The 21783-nt window shown below is 34.0% G+C and overlaps 1 protein-coding gene across 1 annotated transcript in view; it reads left to right on the top strand.

Moving 5' to 3' along the window:
• Positions 1–12583, top strand: part of SEC24A (SEC24 homolog A, COPII coat complex component) — a 55009-nt gene extending 42426 nt beyond the window's left edge. The window contains exons 17-23 of the mRNA XM_044664691.1: positions 894–1004; positions 1578–1753; positions 3424–3561; positions 5933–6037; positions 6178–6270; positions 8926–9029; positions 9688–12583. Coding sequence (XP_044520626.1) covers positions 894–1004; positions 1578–1753; positions 3424–3561; positions 5933–6037; positions 6178–6270; positions 8926–9029; positions 9688–9802 — 842 coding nt within the window. The 3' untranslated portion in view covers positions 9803–12583. The remainder of the gene's footprint in view (positions 1–893; positions 1005–1577; positions 1754–3423; positions 3562–5932; positions 6038–6177; positions 6271–8925; positions 9030–9687) is intronic.
• Positions 12584–21783: the final 9200 nt, after the last annotated feature.

Consider the following 21783-nt stretch of genomic DNA (forward strand, 5'->3'; position numbering starts at 1 on the left):
ACACACACACACACACACACACACACTAAGAAAATACTATTCCATATGCTTCCTTTTTCACCTTCAAAATTTTTATGAGAATAGCCTGTGCCCTGAGGAGGTCCTTAAAGAAAGCATGTGGAGGGGTTATCAGGCTTTTGCTTACAGTTTTCTGTACTAGACTGCTTTTTCACAGTCAAACAACTGCCCAAGAAATGCAAAGAATAATTGGTCCTGTTATTTCTTCTTAAGTTCAAAGACATCTGACTCAATAGAACAAAATGCAGCTTTAAAGCCATCCTCAGACTGAGTTTTTTTTTCCACATGTAACATTAAAATTATTTAAGGTTACATGACAGATGTGACTTTAGAGATAACTTTCTTCATTAAGCTATTGAGTCAATAGTAAGTAAAGAATGGAAAAAGGGAGATATATACTTGCTTAAAGATTAGGTTCATTGTTGTCTATGGGGGTAGGGGGGAAGGAGAGGAGGGAAAGAACATGAATCGTGTAACCGTGGGAAAATATTCTAAATCAATTAATTAAATAAAAATTTTCAATTAGAATAAAAAAAGATTAGGTTCACTAGGATCATGGAAAATACCCCAAATGATATCCAAAAAGAATTTTATTGGTGAGTTCCTCTAAATACCTTGTGTTGTGATTGGACTGAGCACTGGAACACTATCAAGGTTACTCAATAAAATCTGTAGAAGTTAAGCTCAACTATCCGCAGTGGATAAACAGCATGAGTTGTAATTAAGGGGGGCGGGGGAAGAATCTTGTCAAAGATTCAATAGTATCTCTACTTCAAGACTGACTTTAAATCTTAATCATGAGAATTAATTTCACTTCAAATATCTTTCTAAGTTACTAGTATGTCTCATACCTTTATTTGCATTTCTTTTCTAAGGTGAAAGGAGGATTCGTGTGCATACTATGTGTTTACCAGTAGTTTCAACACTGAATGAAGTTTATCTTGGAGCTGATGTTCAAGCAATTTCAGGATTATTGGCAAATATGGGTAAGAGTAATTGATAACCAACTATACTGATTTTCTAATGGTATTGTACAAACACTGAAATGGTTATTTTTAGGATAAAAAGCTTTTCTTTTGAATTATCATTTCACATTATCTTTTAAATTACTTATGGAGAAGTTTTGAATACTTTTAACAGCACCTCCATAGACTTTCTTGATAGAAAACACTGCTACAAAGATCCACGTCTTAGGCAGTGTCCAAGTATCTACCTATTCTGTTTTCCCCTTTCTCGATAATGTAATATGCAATTCTTCTTTTCTACCCTAGAAAAGACTGTATCTTCATAAGTAGTAAATGGTTACATTTTTCCCTATCTTTATTATTTTCAAAAGTGTTTTAAACTTATTTGAAACCAGTAAAAGAATTCTGCCCATCCACCTAACGCCATAAAGTGTTACAACATGCTAGGTGAAGTCTGTGTTTAAAAAAATAATTCCACTCTCCCTGCCCCACCCTCACTCTCCAAAGAGGTTCTTTAGGAAATTAAATTTTTGAATGATCATCCCTAACATTGATTGTGTGGTTGCTGTGATTTTCCTTTTTTTTTTTTTCCAGCTGTTGACAGGTCTATTACTGCCAGCCTAAGTGATGCTCGTGATGCCCTAGTGAATGCTGTAATAGATTCTCTGTCTGCTTACCGCACTTCAGTCCTAAGTAGTCAGCAACCTGGTCTCTTGGTTCCCTTTTCTTTGCGTCTCTTCCCACTTTTTGTGTTAGCTCTCCTTAAACAGGTAAGATTAAAATAGAAAAGTTTAAGGGGAACAAATACAAATATTTTCTTTATAGGAAATGTTCTTACTTTGCCACCGTGACTATATTTCCTGTTAACACTTTTTCTTTCATGTAGCTAAATTCCAAGTAACAGGAGCTTCAGTATTGACTATATAAATATAATTTATGTTATCAATGTGGCTGTCTTCCATCACTGAAAAACTGTTCTTATGGGTCCTTCACAGTTTGTATTTCTGATTAATTGGTCAATTCATGAATAACTCTAAAATAACACTTTTGTTTTATCTTCTTCGATATTGTAGTACTTATTACTCACGCCACAATTTGTCATTTCTACCTTTGCATTTAGCTTGCTTTTTTTTTTTTTTGTGACCTTTAGTCTACCAATTCCAACCAGTTAACTTAGCTCAGAGAATTTGGACTCTCTTCTCATCTTTCTTGATCTCAGTATTTTGCCACCTTTTCCCCACCTCCCATTTCCCCCATTCTAGTTCTTTGCATCTTTTATCTTCTATAATTCTGTGCAGGTCTAGCTCTCCTAACCTTATAGCAGTTCTCTGTGCCTCCTTTCTGCTACCCCCTCACCTATCAAACCATCATGTGTATACTTTTCCCAGTATTCATTTCTGGATCCTCCTTTATCTATGTATTTGTGCTAAAGTTGATCTATGCCTTTGAATTAAATTTTTATCTTTTATGTGAGATTCCATGTGCTCTGTCTTGATTTCTTACTATTTCCATTCCTTTACAGCCTAGAATTTGGATGTTTTGCTGTCACCTGGAGCTTAATTACTCCTTATCTTTACCTTGCCTCAAATCTTCTTTTCAGTTTCCCTATTATCAGCAGAAGAGTCATCTTCTTTCTTATACTCTACACCAGTGATTCCCAAAGTGGGTGCTACCGCCCCCTGGTGGGTGCTGCAGCCATCCAGGGGAGCGGTGATAGCCACAGGTGCTTTTATCTTTCCTATTAATTGCTATTAAAATTTTGTAAAAATTTAATTTCCAGGGGACTGAGTAATATTTTTTTCTGGAAGGGGAGCGGTAGGCCAAAAAAATTTTGGGAACCGCTGCTCTACACTTTAGATTCTTTTTATAAAATTCCCTGTACCTCTCCTCCCGTCTGCCCTAAAGGATCCCCATAATCCTATACTGAGATCTGCTAACATATTTGTAAATATGTTATTTATACTTTTTTTATCTGTATTATGTGTGCATTTTATGCCTGAACTGTTCTGTCTCTTATGCACTCCCTTAATTTAGGTTTACTACCTATAATTTTAATGGCCAAAACTAACCTTCATGTTTTCTCCTCAATTCTATCAAGAGCTATGAAAATTTTAATTTTCTTAGATTCTCATAATGAATTAGATAAAATGGTTTTTAGTAAATATCTTATAGATGAAGAAACAAGACAAGTCAAATTACTTACTTGTCTGGTGTTAACATACAAATTCAAATTCATTTTATAGGACTGTAACTCATTAAGGATGGTCAAATTTGATTTACTGATAAAACTTATGCAAATAAGTAAAAATAAATGGCCAGTATTTTCTGATGGTTTTTGTCATTGTTAAAGCTTGAAACTTATCTCTTCTATTTGAGTTTAACAAATTTAAGTAATTTTATATTTTTGGGGTGGGGGGGATTTGGTACATTCCGCTTACAGAAATCATTCCAAACTGGGACTGCCGCTCGTCTGGATGAACGTATTTTTGCTATGTGTCAAGTGAAAAATCAGCCCCTGGTTTACCTCATGCTCATGACCCATCCCAATCTGTATAGAGTTGACAATCTCTCAGATGAGGTAAGTTTGCCCTTACTTACTTTAGTCCATACAGTCATAAGTCTTAATAGTGAATCCAAAGAAGAAATTAAGAATTCATTCTATTCTAGTTTAAACTTAAAATGTTTCCTTTAAGAATTCTGCTTTCAGAATTAAGAAAAACTAGAGAAAAACAAATTTTATGGCATTAATTTACCATAAAGAAAATGAGGATATCTGTGATTAATCTTATTAGTGTTTATAAAGCTATCCCAAATCTGATATAAATATAAAACTATTTCTTTACATGTAATTAAATGAAGAAGGCTTAGTGGCATTGGAGGAAACATTCAGAATTTAAAGACACTAATGATAATCAATAGAATTGTAAAAATTTTGTTGAAATAGTAACCTTAAGTCAGTGCTATATAATTTATTAGATTTAATTAACTAGACTTAACTATATTTGTAGAGGGATATTAACATTTATAAACTTTTCATTTTTTTATAGTTAAGAAGTTTTTGCCCTTTTTTGTTGGCAATAGTCTTTAAGCTGTGTATACACAATTTTGTTCTTTTATTTAATAATTGAAAGACATATGAAAAACTACCACTTCTAGTTTTACTAAGTGAATATAAACATTTGTTTATAGTAGTTTCAGCTTCTTAGGACAGAGATAAATAGCACTGCTTGATTTCACCTTAGAAGAGACTTAAAATAACTTCAGCCAAGAAAATTTTTGCATGTGTGTCTGTCTGTCTTTAGGCAAGTTGTTTTGCCTTCCTGGATGTTAGTATCAAATTTTTAAAAGTAGGAGGTTGGATTACGTGATCTTTTTAAAGATTTTTTCCAAGTATTAATTTGATGAATAATTGCCTCTGAAACCATATTTGAATATTTGTAGTTTACTCATGAAGTGAATAAAGCTTTTTTTCTTAGTCCTGAAATTAGTAGATGAAAAGATCTAGGCATATCAGTAGTGGGTTTTGGTTTTCTTTTTTTAAGTTTTAAACTTTTATTGATGTTTTCATTTTCAACACAGTAATATTGCTTTATATTTATATACCCTAATATTTTTAGCCATTCCCTAATGATGGGTACTCCCTTTGTTTCTAATTCTTTACTTCCAACAAAGATCAGTTATTAATATTTTTGTATATTTGGGTCTTCTCCTACTTTCTTTGCTCTGTTGGGCATAAAAGACAAATAGTGTTAGCACTTGGTTAGAAGGATATACACAGTTTAGTAACTTGTTTAGCATAGTTACAAATTGATTTCCAGAATGATTGCACCAGTTCTTATACCAAGTTACCTGTTTTCTCACAGCCCTTCCAATAACTGTAATTTTCCTTTTTTTAATCATCTTTGCCAATTATCAGATTATGAAGTGGAACCTAAGAGTTGTTTTAATTTGTATTTCTCTATTAATAATTTGAAGATTGACTGTTGATTACTTATATTTCTTTCCTTAAGAACAGTTTGTTAATATCTGTTACTTATTTATTGGGGAATATTTGTCATTTTTATATAATTGAATTATCTCCTTATGGGTATCAAACCTGTATCAGAGAAACTTACTGCAAAGGTTTTTTTCCTCCCATTTAATTATTTGTTTTCTAATTTTATCCTGAATTGATTTTATTTTTATAGAAATTCCTCATTTTGTAAATGACATCTCTCCATTTTTTATTATCAATCCAAGATTAGATAGATATCCATCTATCTCTTCTTATGAATTGAAATTCTATGAATTCCAAAGGTAGAAAAGATACTCTCTTATTTCTGTGCTTATTTCTATGATCTTTTACATCCATTTGGAGCTTATTGCATCGTTGTCATTTCTCAATATATCATTCTTCTATATATATCCTCTCTTTGCCATAAGTTATCACTATAATGAAATAAACAATAAAAAAGATGAAAGGGACATTTCAGCAAACCTAAAACAGTAGCCAAATCTGATACTATATGTAGAGTTCATAGTCCTAACTCTGCAAATAAGAAAGTTAGAGGCATCTTTTGCTTACTGGTGTGTCCCCATTGCATGTATCTTCATCTTCTATCTCTAGGTAGTACCTGTCACTAATGCCTAAAATGCACTAGTTTCTTTTTTTACTCTTAGACTCTTAATGCAGCACTCTGCTAAAACACCACCTTCTACACAATTCCCATAGCCTTTCCTGATCCCTGCAGCTATCATTCTAGCCCAAAAATTTATTTTGTGTGTGTGTGTGTGTGTGTGTGTGTTTGTCTCCTGCTTCTTGAAATTAGGAACAATTTTATTTTTGTCATGATATCTTGAGGACCCATGGCACATAGTAGATATTTAACAAAATGCTTTTTTGATCAATTGATTCAGAACCTTTTCCTGCTGACAGTGTTGGGTGTGTTTGTTTGTATTTAATCCTTTAGGGATCCCTAAACATCAATGACAAAACTATACCTCAACCACCCATTCTGCAGCTATCTGTGGAGAAATTGAGCAGGGATGGAGCTTTCCTTATGGATGCAGGCACTGTGAGTAGTCTGATTTGTCAATTTTACTAGCTCTTACTGAATAGAATAGTCATTCATTTTAAAATAGTCATTTAAAATGTGTGAATGAGCAGATTTAGTATTCTATTATATGTCAAATGAAATTTCTTTCAAATTGCCAGGTAATGATGCTGTGGGTTGGAAAAAACTGTGGACAAAATTTTATCAGCCAAGTACTTGGAGTTCCAAACTATGCATCCCTACCACTTAATATGGTAAGAATATCTCAATATAATATTAAAAATCAAAAGAGCTGTTCCATAATCAAAAGTAACTGTGCCATATTTGACTATTTTAAAATCAGAATCATGCTTTTCTCCTAATATTAAATGTTTGTTCTATTAGAAATGGTTTCAGCAGTACAAGCTGATGAAAATTTAAATGTAAATTTGTGAGATCATTTTACTTAACTAAAATGTAACTCTTTCTCATATATTTAAAATAAAGGTACATGTGGAATATAGTATAAGATTTTGGGGAATGAGGCACATAGAAATGTATCTAATTATTATTTAAGCAAAACCTACTAACAGAATGCTAAATAAAATAATATTTTGAAATTCTATTTGTGTGTGAGGAGTTGCAGGAAGAAGCGGGGTTCTTTTACTATTATTACCTCTTTCAGTGGGTTATTTTTACTTGTTGTTTTAAGAAAAGAAGTTGCCTAATTGCCACAAACAAAGATTACCCAAAAGTTAATAACCAGATTTAAAGTACAACTAAAACTTCAGAGGGTAAATGGAGGAGAGGTAACAAAATAAAATTGTGTTTTAATTTAAATAGATGCTATAGAACAATGATGACAAACCTTTTAGAGATGGAATGTCAAACCTTCCTCCCCACTCCCCAGGCCAGTGCTGTGCCAGGCCCCTCCTGAGACCACATGCCAGGCCCCGTCCCTTACCCCACACAGGAGAGGGAGGAAGCATTCCTACTGAGCTCCTGGGTAGAGGACCAGGGGAAGAAAAAATGTTGTCAGGAATGCTGGAGGAGAGGGGAGCATCTCCACCCAAGTCCCTCTGCCTTTCTAGTAACAAATTCTGGGGGTGGGGGGCAGCTAGATACCCATAGAGAGCACTCTGTATGCCATCTTTGGCACCTGTGCCATAGGTTCACCATCACTGCTATAGAAGCTGTGAATCTCTCCAGTGTTTTCAAGTCAGTAGTATATAATTCCCATCCTTATAGAACTTGGATGATTTCACCACCACTGTTTTATTATTAAAACATATGTGTGGGACAGCTAGGTGAATAGAGCTCCAAGCCTGGGGATTTGAGGTCCTGGGTTCAATTTTGGCCTCAGACACTTCCTAGATGCATGAACCTGGAGCAAGTCACTTAACCCCACTGCCTAACCCTTATTGCTCTTCTGCCTTGGAACTGATACTTATTATCCTTTCTAAGACAGAATGTAAGTTATTCTTAAGAAAAAAATAACATAGTTATTAGATGACTTACTAAGTTATCCATAATGGTAGTAACTGCCAGCATTTTCAGTCTCTGGAAAAACAATTGATGGCATTGTGTATGCCGGCCTATCAGCTAGATGGCACAGTGGATATAGTGCCAGCTCTAGAGACAGGAAGGCTCATCTTCCTGAGTTAAAATCTGGCCTCAGATACTTACTAAGCTTTGTTGCCCTAGGCAAGTCTCTTAATTCTATTTGCTTCAGTTCTTCATCTATAAAATGTGCTGAAGAAGAAAGTGGCAAATCACTTTAGTATCTTTGCCAAAAAAAAAAAAAAAAAAGATGAGGTCATGAAGAGTCAGATACAGCTGAAAACAATTGAACAACAAAAATGCTGGAATAGCATTGAGCAATTGAGAATAGTACTCTTGTAATATATTATAAAGAAATTACTTCCTGAATGTATCACTTATTCTAGATTTCATCACTCAAAAATGAGTATTCTTTAAGGTCAATGTTATCTAAAATTAGAAAAAAGTGTATTGTATATGAATTACATGAAAAGTATATTCATGACCCATCCCTATTACTGTCAAGAGTACAACCAGGAATCCTCCGAGTCATCTAGGCTTAGAGCCTGGGTAACATCCTCAACAAATCACTCTCTCCCATTTCTCCATATCCAGTCAGTTGCCAAAGTCTTTCTTTTTTTACTTTAGTAAGATCTCACTTATAAGCTTCCTTCTTTCTTTAGACACTGCCAGCACTCTGGTGCAGGAGCTCATCACCTTAGACCTATCACAGTAGCCTTTTTTTTGGTCTTCCTACCTCAGGTCTTTCCTACTCCAATTCATCTTCTACACAAGTGTCAGATTGATCTTCCAGAGTGCAAATCTAACCATCTCACCCCCCTACTTAATAAAATCCAGTAGGTTCGTATCACCCCCAAGATCAAATATAAAATCCTCCCTTGGGTATTCAACACCCTTTATAATTTGCCACCTTCCTCCATATTTTTTTCACAACACACACACAAGTATACATGCACCTACATAATTTTTAGTCTAGTAACTCCTTGCTTTTCCTCAAACAAAATATTCCATCTCTTGACTCCATGCATTTTCACTGACTGTCCCCATGTCTAGAATTCTCTCCTTCCTCATCTTTAACCTTCTTGCTTCTTGGCTTCCTTCAAGTCTCATCTAAAATTCCACTTACAAGAAGCTTTTCCCAATGTTCTTTAATGTTAATACCTTTCTTCTATGTCTTCACTGTATCCTGTGTATGTCTTTTTTATTCATAGTCATTTGTATGTTATCTCCTGTTGACTATGAGCTCCTTGAGAATAGGAACTGTGTTTTTTCCTTTCTTTGTATGACTAGTGCTTATATAGTGCCAGGAACATAGAAGGAGCTTACTAAATACAAGTTTATCCATTGATCATTTGATCTTTGTTCAACAGACACACCTTCCAGACCTTGATACAGCAGAATCTGCCAGATTAGGAAGTTTTATCTCATGGCTTAGAGAACATAGGCCATTCTTTCCAATACTTTATATAATAAGGTAAGCTAGATTTCATTTATTTCTTTTTATTATTTGACTATGAAAATTGTACCTTGAAAACCTTGAATTTTAAGTCATGGATGCTATTATAATATATTGCTTTATAAATTGCTTTTAGAGTAATAAAGAAGAGAGTGAAAAAGGCAATCATTTATCCTATGGAAGATAAATATTTTCTTAGTTTTTATATCAGTCAGCCAATAAGTACTTATTAAAGGTTAAATATATGCTATACTCTGGAGATAGGATTACATTACAATGAATGAAACAATCTTTACTTGCAAGGAGCTTCCATTTCCAAAGGAAAGGCAACAGATACATGTTATATACAGAATAGATATGAAATATGAGTATTTAATGCTAATATTAGAACTCTTTAACATTTAAATAACTTACATTAAGATTTTTGCTAGCATATTAGACATGACAATTCTAATATATATTTCTTTAATTCATAGGGTTTTCATTATCATAGAATTGCTATTCAAGAAAAACACTTAAACAATTGTATACAAGATATAATAATGCTATACTTATTTGAATAATTTAAATGGCTTGTGTTGGATTTAGAACTTTAATTTATTACTGTTTATGTTATGCTTTGTTGTTATCATTTTTATTAAATGAAATCATAAACTTTTCTCATTTTATCCTTTAGAGATGAGAGTCCAATGAAATCAACCTTCCTTCAGTACATGGTAGAAGACAGAACAGAATCTGCCTTGTCATATTATGAGTTTCTCCTACATGTACAACAACAAGTGAATAAATGAACAAATGAAGGATGTGGATAATCTTTTCCCAAGGAACATCACCAGTTGAAAATACTTGAGCTTGTAATGCCCTCTTTTAAAAAAACTTTTTTATTAATTTTGTGGCCTAGTGTGATGGTTAAGATATTTTCACTGTGATTTCAACAACAGCAAATAATGGACCACAAAAGAAAATCAAACATGCAATTAAAGATACTGTATTTTTCAAATCAAAATATATCTAGATATGATTGGGTACCTTTGTGTTTGCTGCCAATTATGTTTGAATGATCATAGACTGAAATGAGTTAAAGATAACATTGAGGCAAAGTACATTTTGTAAAATAAAGACTTTTTTGTTGCTCAAAATGTATATTCTTATTTTTTATTTTTGCTGCTACAATAAAAACCTCACATGACTAAGTGTTGCAGGGAAGTTGTATCCACTAATAAGATCTTTTAGAAATAAATAGTTTAATTGACTTATAAATAAATGAATATTTGAAAACCTTCATTATTCCCTCCTATTTTAAGAAGAAAAAGGATTATCATGTTGAATAGAAGGAAAGTTAACTTTTTCTTAGCTTAAGAGGGAAATATGAAGTAGCACCTCCAATTTTTTAAATCCCTCAGTATTCTTTCTACTTAAAGGACAAAGCCCTGGTGCAGCAAAAACTATAATTGTTTATCTGATTTGGCTGCAGTGTGATTGAACTCTATTTGGCCTTATTCTGCATCGAAAATAATCTGAACTCATTTGGCATAAATACCCATGATTTTTTTTGTTTGTGTGTAATAAAGGGAAGGAATAATGCCTGTATATTAGAGAGACTTAAATGAAACTTTAATGTTCTTGATTCTTTGTGAGTTATTTTTTGATATGTTTCTGGTCTCTTGTGTTTCATCAACTTTCTGGCCTACAATGAACAATAAAAATATTCTTTTGATAAAATTTGGATGAATGAAAGAAGTCTAATGTTTAATACTGCCTCAGATGCACCAGAAACTTGAAGTGGCTTTTAGGGGTATGAATGTTAAAACTGGAAATAGTACATAAATAAAAATTTTATTCTAGAAAATGAAAATCTATTAAAAGCATGAATGGATGTATGGTTCAATAGATTTTTTTAAGGTTCTCATAAATCTGATTTAGTAAAATTAATTTTTTTTAAAGGCCTGGTTCCAAGACTTGCTCAGAAATAATGAGTTTCAGTTTAGCAAAAGAAATGTTAAAGCCAAAACTATTCAAGGCATTTTGTTTACTTATTTCATTAACATGCATCTGTATACTTAAAATGCCATTTTAAATATTGATTAAAAGAATTTGGCTCAAGAATTTTTCACAAATTCATAATTTGTTATAAGTAACAACTCATTAGTAAATAGTATTTCCTTTTATTAATACCCAGCAGAAACTTTTAATTTTAATGGAGTATAAATGTGTTTACAATATTGGCCTAGGTTGATCACCAAATGAATATTAATATTTAAGGTTTACATCAATATGAGCTGTACTTAAACTTAACTGAGTTGCCTTGGCACAAGGAAAAAGTAGATCTTAACTGGGAATAGAGCTGCTGTTTTCAGTTAAATCAGAAAAAGTAAACATTTGTATTATTTCTAAAGAGAATTATGCCATCCCCCTAAAGCAGTGTCTGGCTCTATTCTCAGTATTCAAGTCTGCTGAACTAGAAGCTTTGTAAAAGTTGTTACCAATCTATAATTTGTGATTTTATTCATTTGGTATATAGTAGCTTTCCAATTAAAAATAGAATATTTTCTCTGTAATAAAATTCATTTCAGCTTATCATGCTTTGAATTTCTCAGAAGAACTGAAATTCTTATGGATATAAGAATCGCACATTATTTTAATTTTTAGAATCTTTTGAGAAATTAAAGAAGAAACTTCTAGGGTGGGAGGTACATCCTTTTAGGGAGAGAAATACTCTTTGTGCCTCAAACATCCCTATAATGGGAATGGTTCTTATTTGCTCAACATGCTTTGTTAGCATATTTCACAAATCTAATTATTTTTTTAATTCCTATTTTAGATATTGTTTAATTTATGTGTGAACTATAATAATTACAACTATGAATCCATGGGTCATAATGAATGTTCCATTTAGGATTCTCCATGTTTGGTCTGTTTAGTTTCTACAGTGAATGAATGAACCCTCTTGGAGGAAGAATGCTTTGGAAATATTGATATTTAAGTAATTATTTTTTGCAATATCAAATTTTCCTTTTTAATTTTATTCCCAGTAGTGGGCACATGACCTGCTGTCTCATCTTTGATTACATTTTGATGTTGTAAAACAGACCAATATTTACACAATGCCATATTTTTCAGTGTAGCTGTAAACTATTAGAAATGTTTACATTTTCTATAGCTCTACAACTACTAAGGTAACAAACAAGAGCAAGTTTGTTACCTATACCTGAACAGTGACGGTCCTACCACAGCAAATGCACTCTATTTTTCTAGTTTCTGGGATTTTAAAAATAATATATATATATGTTTGACTTATTAGTATTCAGTCAAAAGCAGTAATCTTAATTTGCATAGATTTTCATTATTTTTAATTTAATATATTGAGTCTAATAGACTTCTGCAATAATTAGAATAAAATTTATTTTATTCATTTAACAATAATCAAAGATGCATAACAGCTATTATCTAGGGGACCATCAAATGTGATTTCATGTTTTTGTTCCATATTACAATGTATCCTTAGAGTAAATTTTAATTTTGTAAAGTAGTGTATAATATTGTAACATTAAATTCTTGTTCTCAAACTCAAATATGTATTGTTCTTCAGTGTGATGTGTTAAATCTTGACCCTTTGAAACATTAAGAGCCAAGATTTGGTTGTCCTCTTTTTTTTATAGTTTGTAATTTTCACTGTAAAAAAAAGTCATTTGTAAGACATATAAATTCTTATTTTATCTGTACTAATTTATCAATTTGGCTACTCAATAAAGTAAATTGAAAGAGCTTATAACAGATGACGAATCATTTGGACTGCAAAAATCACCATACTTCAAAACAAACCAATCTGAGTTCAGCTGCAGTATGTTCTATACTTTTATGTTCATGGGAAACAGTAAAACTGAAAGAATTTTGGATCCTACATCTAGGTTTAGGAGTCAGACTGTTACTTCCTGTTGACACTGAGTGGGTATAAGCTTTGTGTCTAGATTTCATTTGTAAAACAAGAACACTAAGCTACCTCAGGAATGTTAGGATTCAAATAAAAATTGTATACTAAAATGCATTGAAAATAGACTGTGAGTAGTGTGACAGCATAGCTTCCCCACCCCAAGGATTAATTTAGCTATCCATATATCTACTCTCAGCAAAGCAAGATCCCCTCAGAATTGAGAAGGCCTAGATTCAAATGTTCCCTACCCTCCAACTGGCATTGGACCAGGACAAGTCACTCAACCTCTCAGGACTCAGGCTAGTCTCTTAAGATATTGCTGAGGGGGCAGCTAAGTGGCTTAGTGGATTGAGAGCCAGGCTCAGAGACAGGAAGTCCTGGGTTCAAATCTGACCTCAGATACTTCCTAGCTGTGTGACCCTGGGCCAGTCACTTGACCCCCATTGCCTAGCCCTTACCACTCTTCTGCCTTAGAACCAATACACAGTAGTGATTCTGAGACAGAAGGTAAGGGTTTAAAAAAAAAAAAAGACATTGCTGAGTAGCCAACAACATTACAGTAATGAAATTGCAGATTGGACAAATAAAATTAAAATACAGAACTATTTTACTCTGGATCCTCGTGGAATTCCCAAAAAATTTGCATATTTTTAAGTCAGATTTGGGGTAAATAGCTTAGAACCTAAAGTCTCAACTCAAATAGTTAAAATCTTTCTTTTGGAGGCAATGTTTAATTATGAATAATTAATGGTTCTCAAGCATTTTAAATAGGGAAGACCCTTTTTGGCATCAAATTTAAAGGACCTCATGAAATCAGTCCCTTGATAGAGGAAATGATAAAAAAAAAAAAGCTGCTTATGGATCCCAATAATCTTTTTAAATGAATTTGTATTTTAATTACAGCATCTATATACATTTGAAAAATAGTAATTCATATATGTATGAATCTTCTACAATGTATACCCAAATGCTCATTTTGCTTGGTGTTTAAATTCAGAATAAAAGACTTAAAAAATGCTTATATGTGATATGGTCTGCGAAATCCTTGTTCTTATCTATTAAACTTAACCATGTTAATGGGGGGTGGGGGGGATTCAAGCCTATTATTGCATTGGAGTAGGAGGCTACAAGTATTCAGTGTGTAAGCTCTTTCTACTGATGCAGTTTTGAAATTAATTGGTAATATAGTTTTAGTTTCCTGAGCACTGAGATGTTCCAACTCCCTCAGGTCACATGGTACCACTAAGTAGATGTTAAGAGGCCTGACTTTCAGACACTTTCTAGCTTTGTGACCCTGAGCAAGTCACTTAATCCCAATTGCCTAGCCCTCACCACTCTTCTACCTTGGAACAGATACTTAGTATCAAGTCTAAGGCCAAAGGTAAGAGTTTTGCTCTTTAAAAAAAATTTTTAAGAGGCCTAACTCTTAAAAAGAGATATAAACAATTGAGAAAACATCAATTGTTAATGGGTAGGATGGGCTAATGTAATAAAAATGACAATCCCACCTAAATTAATTTACTTATTCAGTGCCATACCAATCAAACAACCAAAAAATTACTTTATAGAACTAGAAAAAAATAATAACAAAATTTGTCTGGAAGAACAAAAGATCAAGAATATCAAGGGAATTAATGAGAAAAAAAAATGTGAAGGATAGTGGCCCAGTAATACCAGATCTTAAACCATACCATAAATCAGTAATCATCAAAACAATCTGGTATTGGCTAAAAAAAAGGGTGAATCAATGGAATAGAGTAGGAATAGAATTAGGAATGACCATAGCAATCTAGCGTTTGATAAACCCAAAGATCCCAGCTTTGGAGATAAGAACTCATTATTTGACAAAAAACTGCTCAGAAAATTGGAAAATAGTATGGCATAAACTAAATATAGAGCAACATCTCACAATGTATATATACCAAGATAAGGTCAAGATAGGTATATGATTTAGACATAAAGGGTATAAGTAAATTATGGGAATAGTTTACTTGTCAGATCTATGGAGAAGGGAAGAATTTATGACTAAAAAGTCATAGAGAATATTATGATATAAAAAATGAATAATTTTAACTATATTAAATTTAAAAGATTTTGTACAAACAAAATCAAAGTAACCAAGATTAAAAGGAAAACAACAAACTGGGGAAAAATATTATAGCATATTTCTCTGAAAAAGGTCTCATTTCTCAAATATATAAAGAACTAAGTGAAATTTATAAGAATACAAGCCATTCCTCAAGTGACAAATGGTCAAAAGATATAAATAGTTTTCAGATGAAGAAATCAAAGCAATCAATAATCATGAAAAAATATTCTAAATCACTCCTGATTAGAAAAATGCAAATTAAAACAACTCTGAGGTACTACCTCATACCTATCAAATTGAATTATATGGCAGTAAAAGAAAATGATAAATATTGGAGGGGGTGTGGCAAAATTGGGACACTAATGAATTGGTGTGATGGAATTGTTAATCCAACCATTTTGGAGGGTAATTTAGAGTCAACCCAAAGGACTGTAAAACTGCACATACTCTTTGATCCAGTAATACCACTATAGATCTGTATCCCTAAAGAGATTTTTTTTTAAAGGGAAAGACCAAGTTGTGCAAAAATACTAAAAGCAGTCCTTTTTGTGATGGCAAAGGAAATGGAAATTGGGAATGTCCATCAATTGAGGAATAGCTGAACAAATTGTGCTATATGATGGTGATGGAATACTATTGTGCTTTAAGAAATGATGCACAAGACAATTTCAGAAAGAGCTAGAAAGACCTATGTGAACTGATAGCAGAACCAGGAAAACATAGTACACAGTAACAGCAATATTGTGGGATGATCAAATGTTATAGATATCAGCAGTACAATGAACCAGGACAATTCTGAGGGTCTTATGACAAAGAATGCTATCCACCTCCAGAGAAAGAACTATTGGAGTCTGAATACAGATCAAAGTATATGATTTCTCACTTTAGTTTACTTAGGTTTTTATTTTGGGTTTTTGGTTTTATATGGGAATTCACAGCAATATGGAGATAGGTTTTTTTTTGTTTGTTTGTTTTTTTGGAGATAGGTTTTGCATGATAATACATGTCTAAACCAAATCAAATCCATTACCATCTCTGAAGGGAAGGGAAGGGAAGGGAGGGAGGGAGACAATTTGGATCTTATGAATTCAGAAAAATTATGTGGAAAATTGTTATTAGATGTAATTGGTAAAATAAAATATCTTTTTTAAAAACGGTCCAATTTTAACCCAGGTCTTCCTAACTCTCTAAAGTGTCCACAACACCAAGCTTCTCATAATGTATGTTCTATTAATCTAAAAGATTTTAAATTATTTTTGGTGGAATACTTTGTAGGCATGCAGATTCCTGGATTCCCAGTCTTTGGCTCAAATAGTTTTAGAAAGCTACAGAAAGGGTGGATCAAGTGGATAGAGTCAGACCTAAAGAAAGGAGGTTTTGGGTTCCAATTTGACCTCTGATACTTCCTAGTTGAGTAACTCTGGGCAAATAACAACTCTTTTTTTTCCTTTTTCTTTTCTTTTTGTAATTTTGTTATTTTTATTTATTTAATTAATAATATTTTTCCATGGATACATGATTCATATTTTTTCCCTCCCTTCCTCCCACTCCCCTCCCATGGCTAATGAGTAATTCCACTGGGTTTTACAAGAACTATTTCCATATTATTTATCTTTACAACAGAGTGATCATTTAGAGTTTACATCCCCAATCATACCCCCATTGAATCATGTGATCAAGCATTTGTTTTTCTTCTGTATTTCTGCTCCCACAGTTCTTTCTCTGGATGTGGATAGCATTCTTTCTCACAAATCCCCCAGAATTGTCCTGGATCATTGAATTGCTGCTAGTAGAGGAGTCCATTACATTTGATTTGCCACAGTATATTAGTCTCTGTGTACAATGTTCTCCTGGTTCTGCTCCTTTTGCTCTGCATCAATTCCTGGAGGTAGTTCCAGTTCACATGGAATCAATTATTCCTTTTAGTACAACAGTATTCCATTACCAACAGATATCACAATTTGATCAGCCATTCCCCAATTGAAGGGCACACCTGCATTTTCCAATTTTTTGCCACCACAAAGAGCACAACTATAAATATTTTTGTACAAGTCTTTTTCCTTATTATCTCTTTGTGGTATAAACCCAGCAGTGGTATGGTTGGATCAATGGTCAGGCAGTCTTTTAAAGCCCTTTGGTAATAATTCCAAATTGCCTTCCAGAATGGCTGGATCAATTCACAACTCCACCAGCAATGCATTAGTGTCCCAATTTTGCCACATCTTCTCCAACATTTATTATTTTCCTTTGCTATCATATTAGCTAATCTGCTAGATGTGAGGTGCTACCTCAGAGTTGTTTTGCTTTGCATTTCTCTAATTATAAGAGATTTAGAACACTTTTTCATGTGCTTATTGATATTTTGATTTCTTTATCTGAAAACTGCCTATTCATATCCCTTACCCATTTATCAATTAGGGAATGGCTTGATTTTTTTGTACAATTGTTAGCTCCTTATAAATTTGAGAAATTAGACCTTTGTCTAGTTTTTGGTATAAAGATATTTTTCCCAATTTGTTTCTTCCCTTCTAATTTTGGTTGCATTTAGTTTTGTTTGTACAAAACCTTTTTAATTAAATGTAATAAAAATTATTCATCTTACATTTTATAATATTCTCTATCTCTTGCTTGGTCTTAAATTCTTTCCTTTCCCATAGATCTGACAGGCATATGTCAGGTATATGTGCTAATAACAACTCTAATTGCCTAGTCCAGTGATGGGCAAACTTTTTAAAGAGGGGGCCAAAGGAAAGGAAATGATCATCTGTCAGTCTCTTTCTAAGGCAACTCTTTCGAAGTTTCATTGTATTGTATCCTACTCATTGTATTCGTCAGATTAGGAATAATATCTCCTGGCTGGATAGAACACTTCAGGGGCCCTGCATCTGGCTCTGCAGGCCATAGTTTGCCCATCACTGGCTAGTCCTTCCCACTTTTCTGCCCCGGAATTGTTACTTAGTAACAATTCAAGACAGAATATGAGAGTTTTATTCCTTTTTTAAAAAAAGGCTGAAGAAGGGGCAGCTGGGTAGCTCAGTGGAGTGAGAGTCATGCCTAGAGACAGGAGGTCCTAGGTTCAAACCCGGCCTCAGCCACTTCCCAGCTGTGTGACCCTGGGCAAGTCACTTGACCCCCATTGCCCACCCTTACCAATCTTCCACCTATGAGACAATACACCGAAGTACAAGGGTTTAAAAAAAAAAAAGGCTAAAGAAATTCCAGATGTTTTATTTATATATGACAATTTCCACATGATATTTGGGAACTCTCCCTAGTTCTCAGAAAGTGCTTCTTTTCCTAAGAGGCATGAAACTGGATTATGGATTCAGATGGCCAGGTTCTTATATCATGGAGGAAGGAAGTATATAATAGGATAGTCAAATAGTAAGTTATGTAGCTACATGGGGAATAACTTTGGACTGCTTAACCTAAAAGAGTATGGTAGGAAGCACACACACTACACTTGGACCCAGGAAATCAGTTTGAATCCCATTTCTGATACTTGTTTTGTAACCATGCTTGTAACCATCTAACCTCTCTGCACCTCAGTTTCTTTATCTGTTGAAAACAATGAAAATGCTTGAAATACTTTACAAGATTAGTATAAAAAAAGCGTACTTTCAACCTTACCTTACAAATGCAAGTCATTGCATATTTAATTGGCTGTGGGCAGTATATGTGCAATTTACATAGACTGGAAGGGAGATCAAGGAACAAGAGATAGAAAGGTACCTATATCAAGGTCTTGGCCATGTCTGCCTCCAGAAGCACTGTGGTATGAAAGAAGGTAAGAAAGTTTTAAAATGGAGCTTAAACAGGAAAAGACTTAGAAGAGATTGCCATCTCTAATGCAAAATGCCTTTTTCCTACTAGGTTAGTTTAGCTAATGATGGAGGGTGGCTTTTGACAAATATGAGCAGCATTGCCTCAGGAAATGGAACATTCCCATCACCAAAACAACTTGATTTTTGCCTACATGTGAGCATCTGCTTTTGTAGTTCTGAAAATTGTATCTGTGCCTATTTGCTGAGAACTAGAATGTCAGATTAATTAAAGCAAAGGTAACACTATGTATATATGGATTAGTTTAAATCAGACTATCAGTTTTAGCTTTTTGATGATCTTAAAAAAAAACCAACCCAACAATACATTCTTCTTAAAATATGTCATTCAGGGGGTGTCACCCAAAACTGGGTGACATAGATGGTTATGCCACCCCACAGGAGTTGGGGGCAAGGCTTCCCAACAAAGAGGAGGTATGTGGTACCCCAATACTATCCTGAATAAAGATGGGGTTCACTCAAACCTTCCCCAGGTCGGCTAATTTCACAGCAGGTGGTCTGGCTTTAAAATGGAGGCAGCCAGACCAAGCTGTGGTTCCTTTTCCCTTATTATCTCTCAGGCACACTGGAATGCTATCTGACTGTTAAGTGACTTTTATTATTCACAAATCGGGGATTGAGGAAAGGGGTAGAGGGCCAAGGGATTTTGAGGGTGCTCTCTATGCTATTCCTATGGGATCCATCACTTAGGCAGGAACCCTAGTGGTTCCAACTCCTAAGCTTCTCCCCCCACCCCCCTTCTATTTCTCTTTCTCTTTTCTATTTCTATCCTTTCCTATAATTGTGAACTTTGACTGAAAAGGGTCTCTCAGCAAGGATAGGTAATGGGTGAGGGAGACTAAGAGATTACTCCCAATGGAATCCAAAATCTTAGCTGACTAGATGGTTGTAGTCTTGAAGGATGAGTTATGTTGAAATGGCTGTGATTAGGGAATCAGGGTTTCAATTTCCAAGAGAAAGATCCTCAGCAAGCCCTCCGGACAGATCAGAGCTGGGTTGTTTCCTCCTCACTCCTCCCAGCCCTCAGCCCAAAGACCTCTCTTCCCTCTCCTCCTGGGAGAAATTCCCTAGAATCCTCTGCTGGTTTCAATTGCCAGCAATTGCCATCAACTGCCTTCTCCTCCTTTGGTTCCATCTCCTCTGCACAAAATCCCATCCTTACATTACCCACCAATAAGCCAGGAGTAATTTGGTCAAAGCTGCATAATAGTTGGTATAATCTTTCCCTTTATTGAGGAACAATCCAAAAGGGCAAAAGTCCTTATGCTAGTATTAAAATTATGTGCCTTTAAAGCCAATTTAAAATCACCATTAACTAAAAGTAGTACCATATGAAAAAATGTTCCACATCCCTAATAATAACTCACTGATAAGAACAAAGTCCCCATATATAACAAAATGTAGCAGCATTATAATTGTGATAGCAAAGAACTGGAAACAAAGGAGATGCCTATCAATTGGGGAATAGCTAAACAAGTTCCAGTATGTGAAAGTAAAAGAATATCATTGTGAATAATCATGAGTGGGATGAATACAGAAAAGTGTATAATATCTATGCAGATATTATAGATATAAGTATATACATATATATATAAAGATCTATATAAATTGATGCAGAGTACAATAAACAAAGGCAAGGGAAAAAATACATTGACTACAATAATGTAAACAGAAACAACCCACAAAAAAAATCAAAAGGAAATGATAAAAATTTAAAGCGCAATCATGGCCTGAAAGAAGAGATATGAAAAGATACTTGACTTTTTCTGAGGTGGGAGATCCCCAAGTATACATTGCACATATTTTCAGACTTTTTCATGCTTAATTTTTTTCTTTTGTCTCTAGAAATATTGTGATCTTCTAGAACAGAAAGGAATTTTGGGGGAAAAACAATGACATAGAAAACAAAGTTCAGTTGTCTTTCAACATGTTTAACTTTGTGACCCTATTTGGGCTTTCTTTCTTTTTTTATTGCTTAATTAAGAAATTTTTTCTGTGGTTACATGATTCATGTTCTTTCCCTCCCTTCCTCCCACCCACCCCCCTCATAGCCAAACACAGTTCCACTGGGTTTTACATGTGTTATTGATCAAGACCTATTTCCATATTATTGATATATGCTCTAGGGTGATCCTTTAGAGTCTATATCCCCAATCATAGCCCCATCGACCCATGTGATCAAGCAGTTGTTTTTCTTATGTGTTTCTGCTCCCACAGTTCTTTCTTTGGCTGTGGATGGCATTCTTTCTCATAGGTCCCTCAGAAATGTCTTGAATCACTGCATTGCTGCTAGTAGAGAAGTCCATTACATTCTATTGTGCTAGGTCATTCCAATTCACATGGAATTCCTCCAGTTCATTATTCCTTTTAGCACAATAGTATTCTATTGCCAGCAGATACTTATTTAGATATTTGTTTAGCCATTCCCCAATCGAAGGGCATCCCCTCATTTTCCAATTTTTTGCCACCACAAAGATGCGGCTATAAATATTTTTCTACAAGTCTTTTTCCTTATTATCTCTTTGGGGTATAAACCCAGCAATAGTATGGCTGGATCATAGAGTGGGCAGTCTTTTAAAGCCCTTTGGGTATAGTTCCAAATTGCCATTCAGAATGGTTGGATCAATTCACAACTCTATCAGCAATGCATTAATGTCCCTATTTTGACACATCCTATTTGAGGTTTTCTTGGCAAAGATGCTGGTTTGCCATTCCTTCATCAGCTCATTTTACAGATGAGGAAACTGAAGCAAACTGTATTAAATCACTTGCTCAAGCTATTAATACCTAAGGTCAGATTTGAACGAAGGAAGATGTCTTCCTGACTCCAGGGCCAGCATTCTATCCAATTTGCCATCTAGTTGCTCTGTACAAAATGAAATCATCAATAAAACCTTTGTTAAAAAAATT

The sequence above is a fragment of the Gracilinanus agilis genome, chromosome 2, assembly GCF_016433145.1.
Source record: "Gracilinanus agilis isolate LMUSP501 chromosome 2, AgileGrace, whole genome shotgun sequence".
Classification (NCBI taxonomy): Eukaryota; Metazoa; Chordata; class Mammalia; order Didelphimorphia; family Didelphidae; genus Gracilinanus; species Gracilinanus agilis.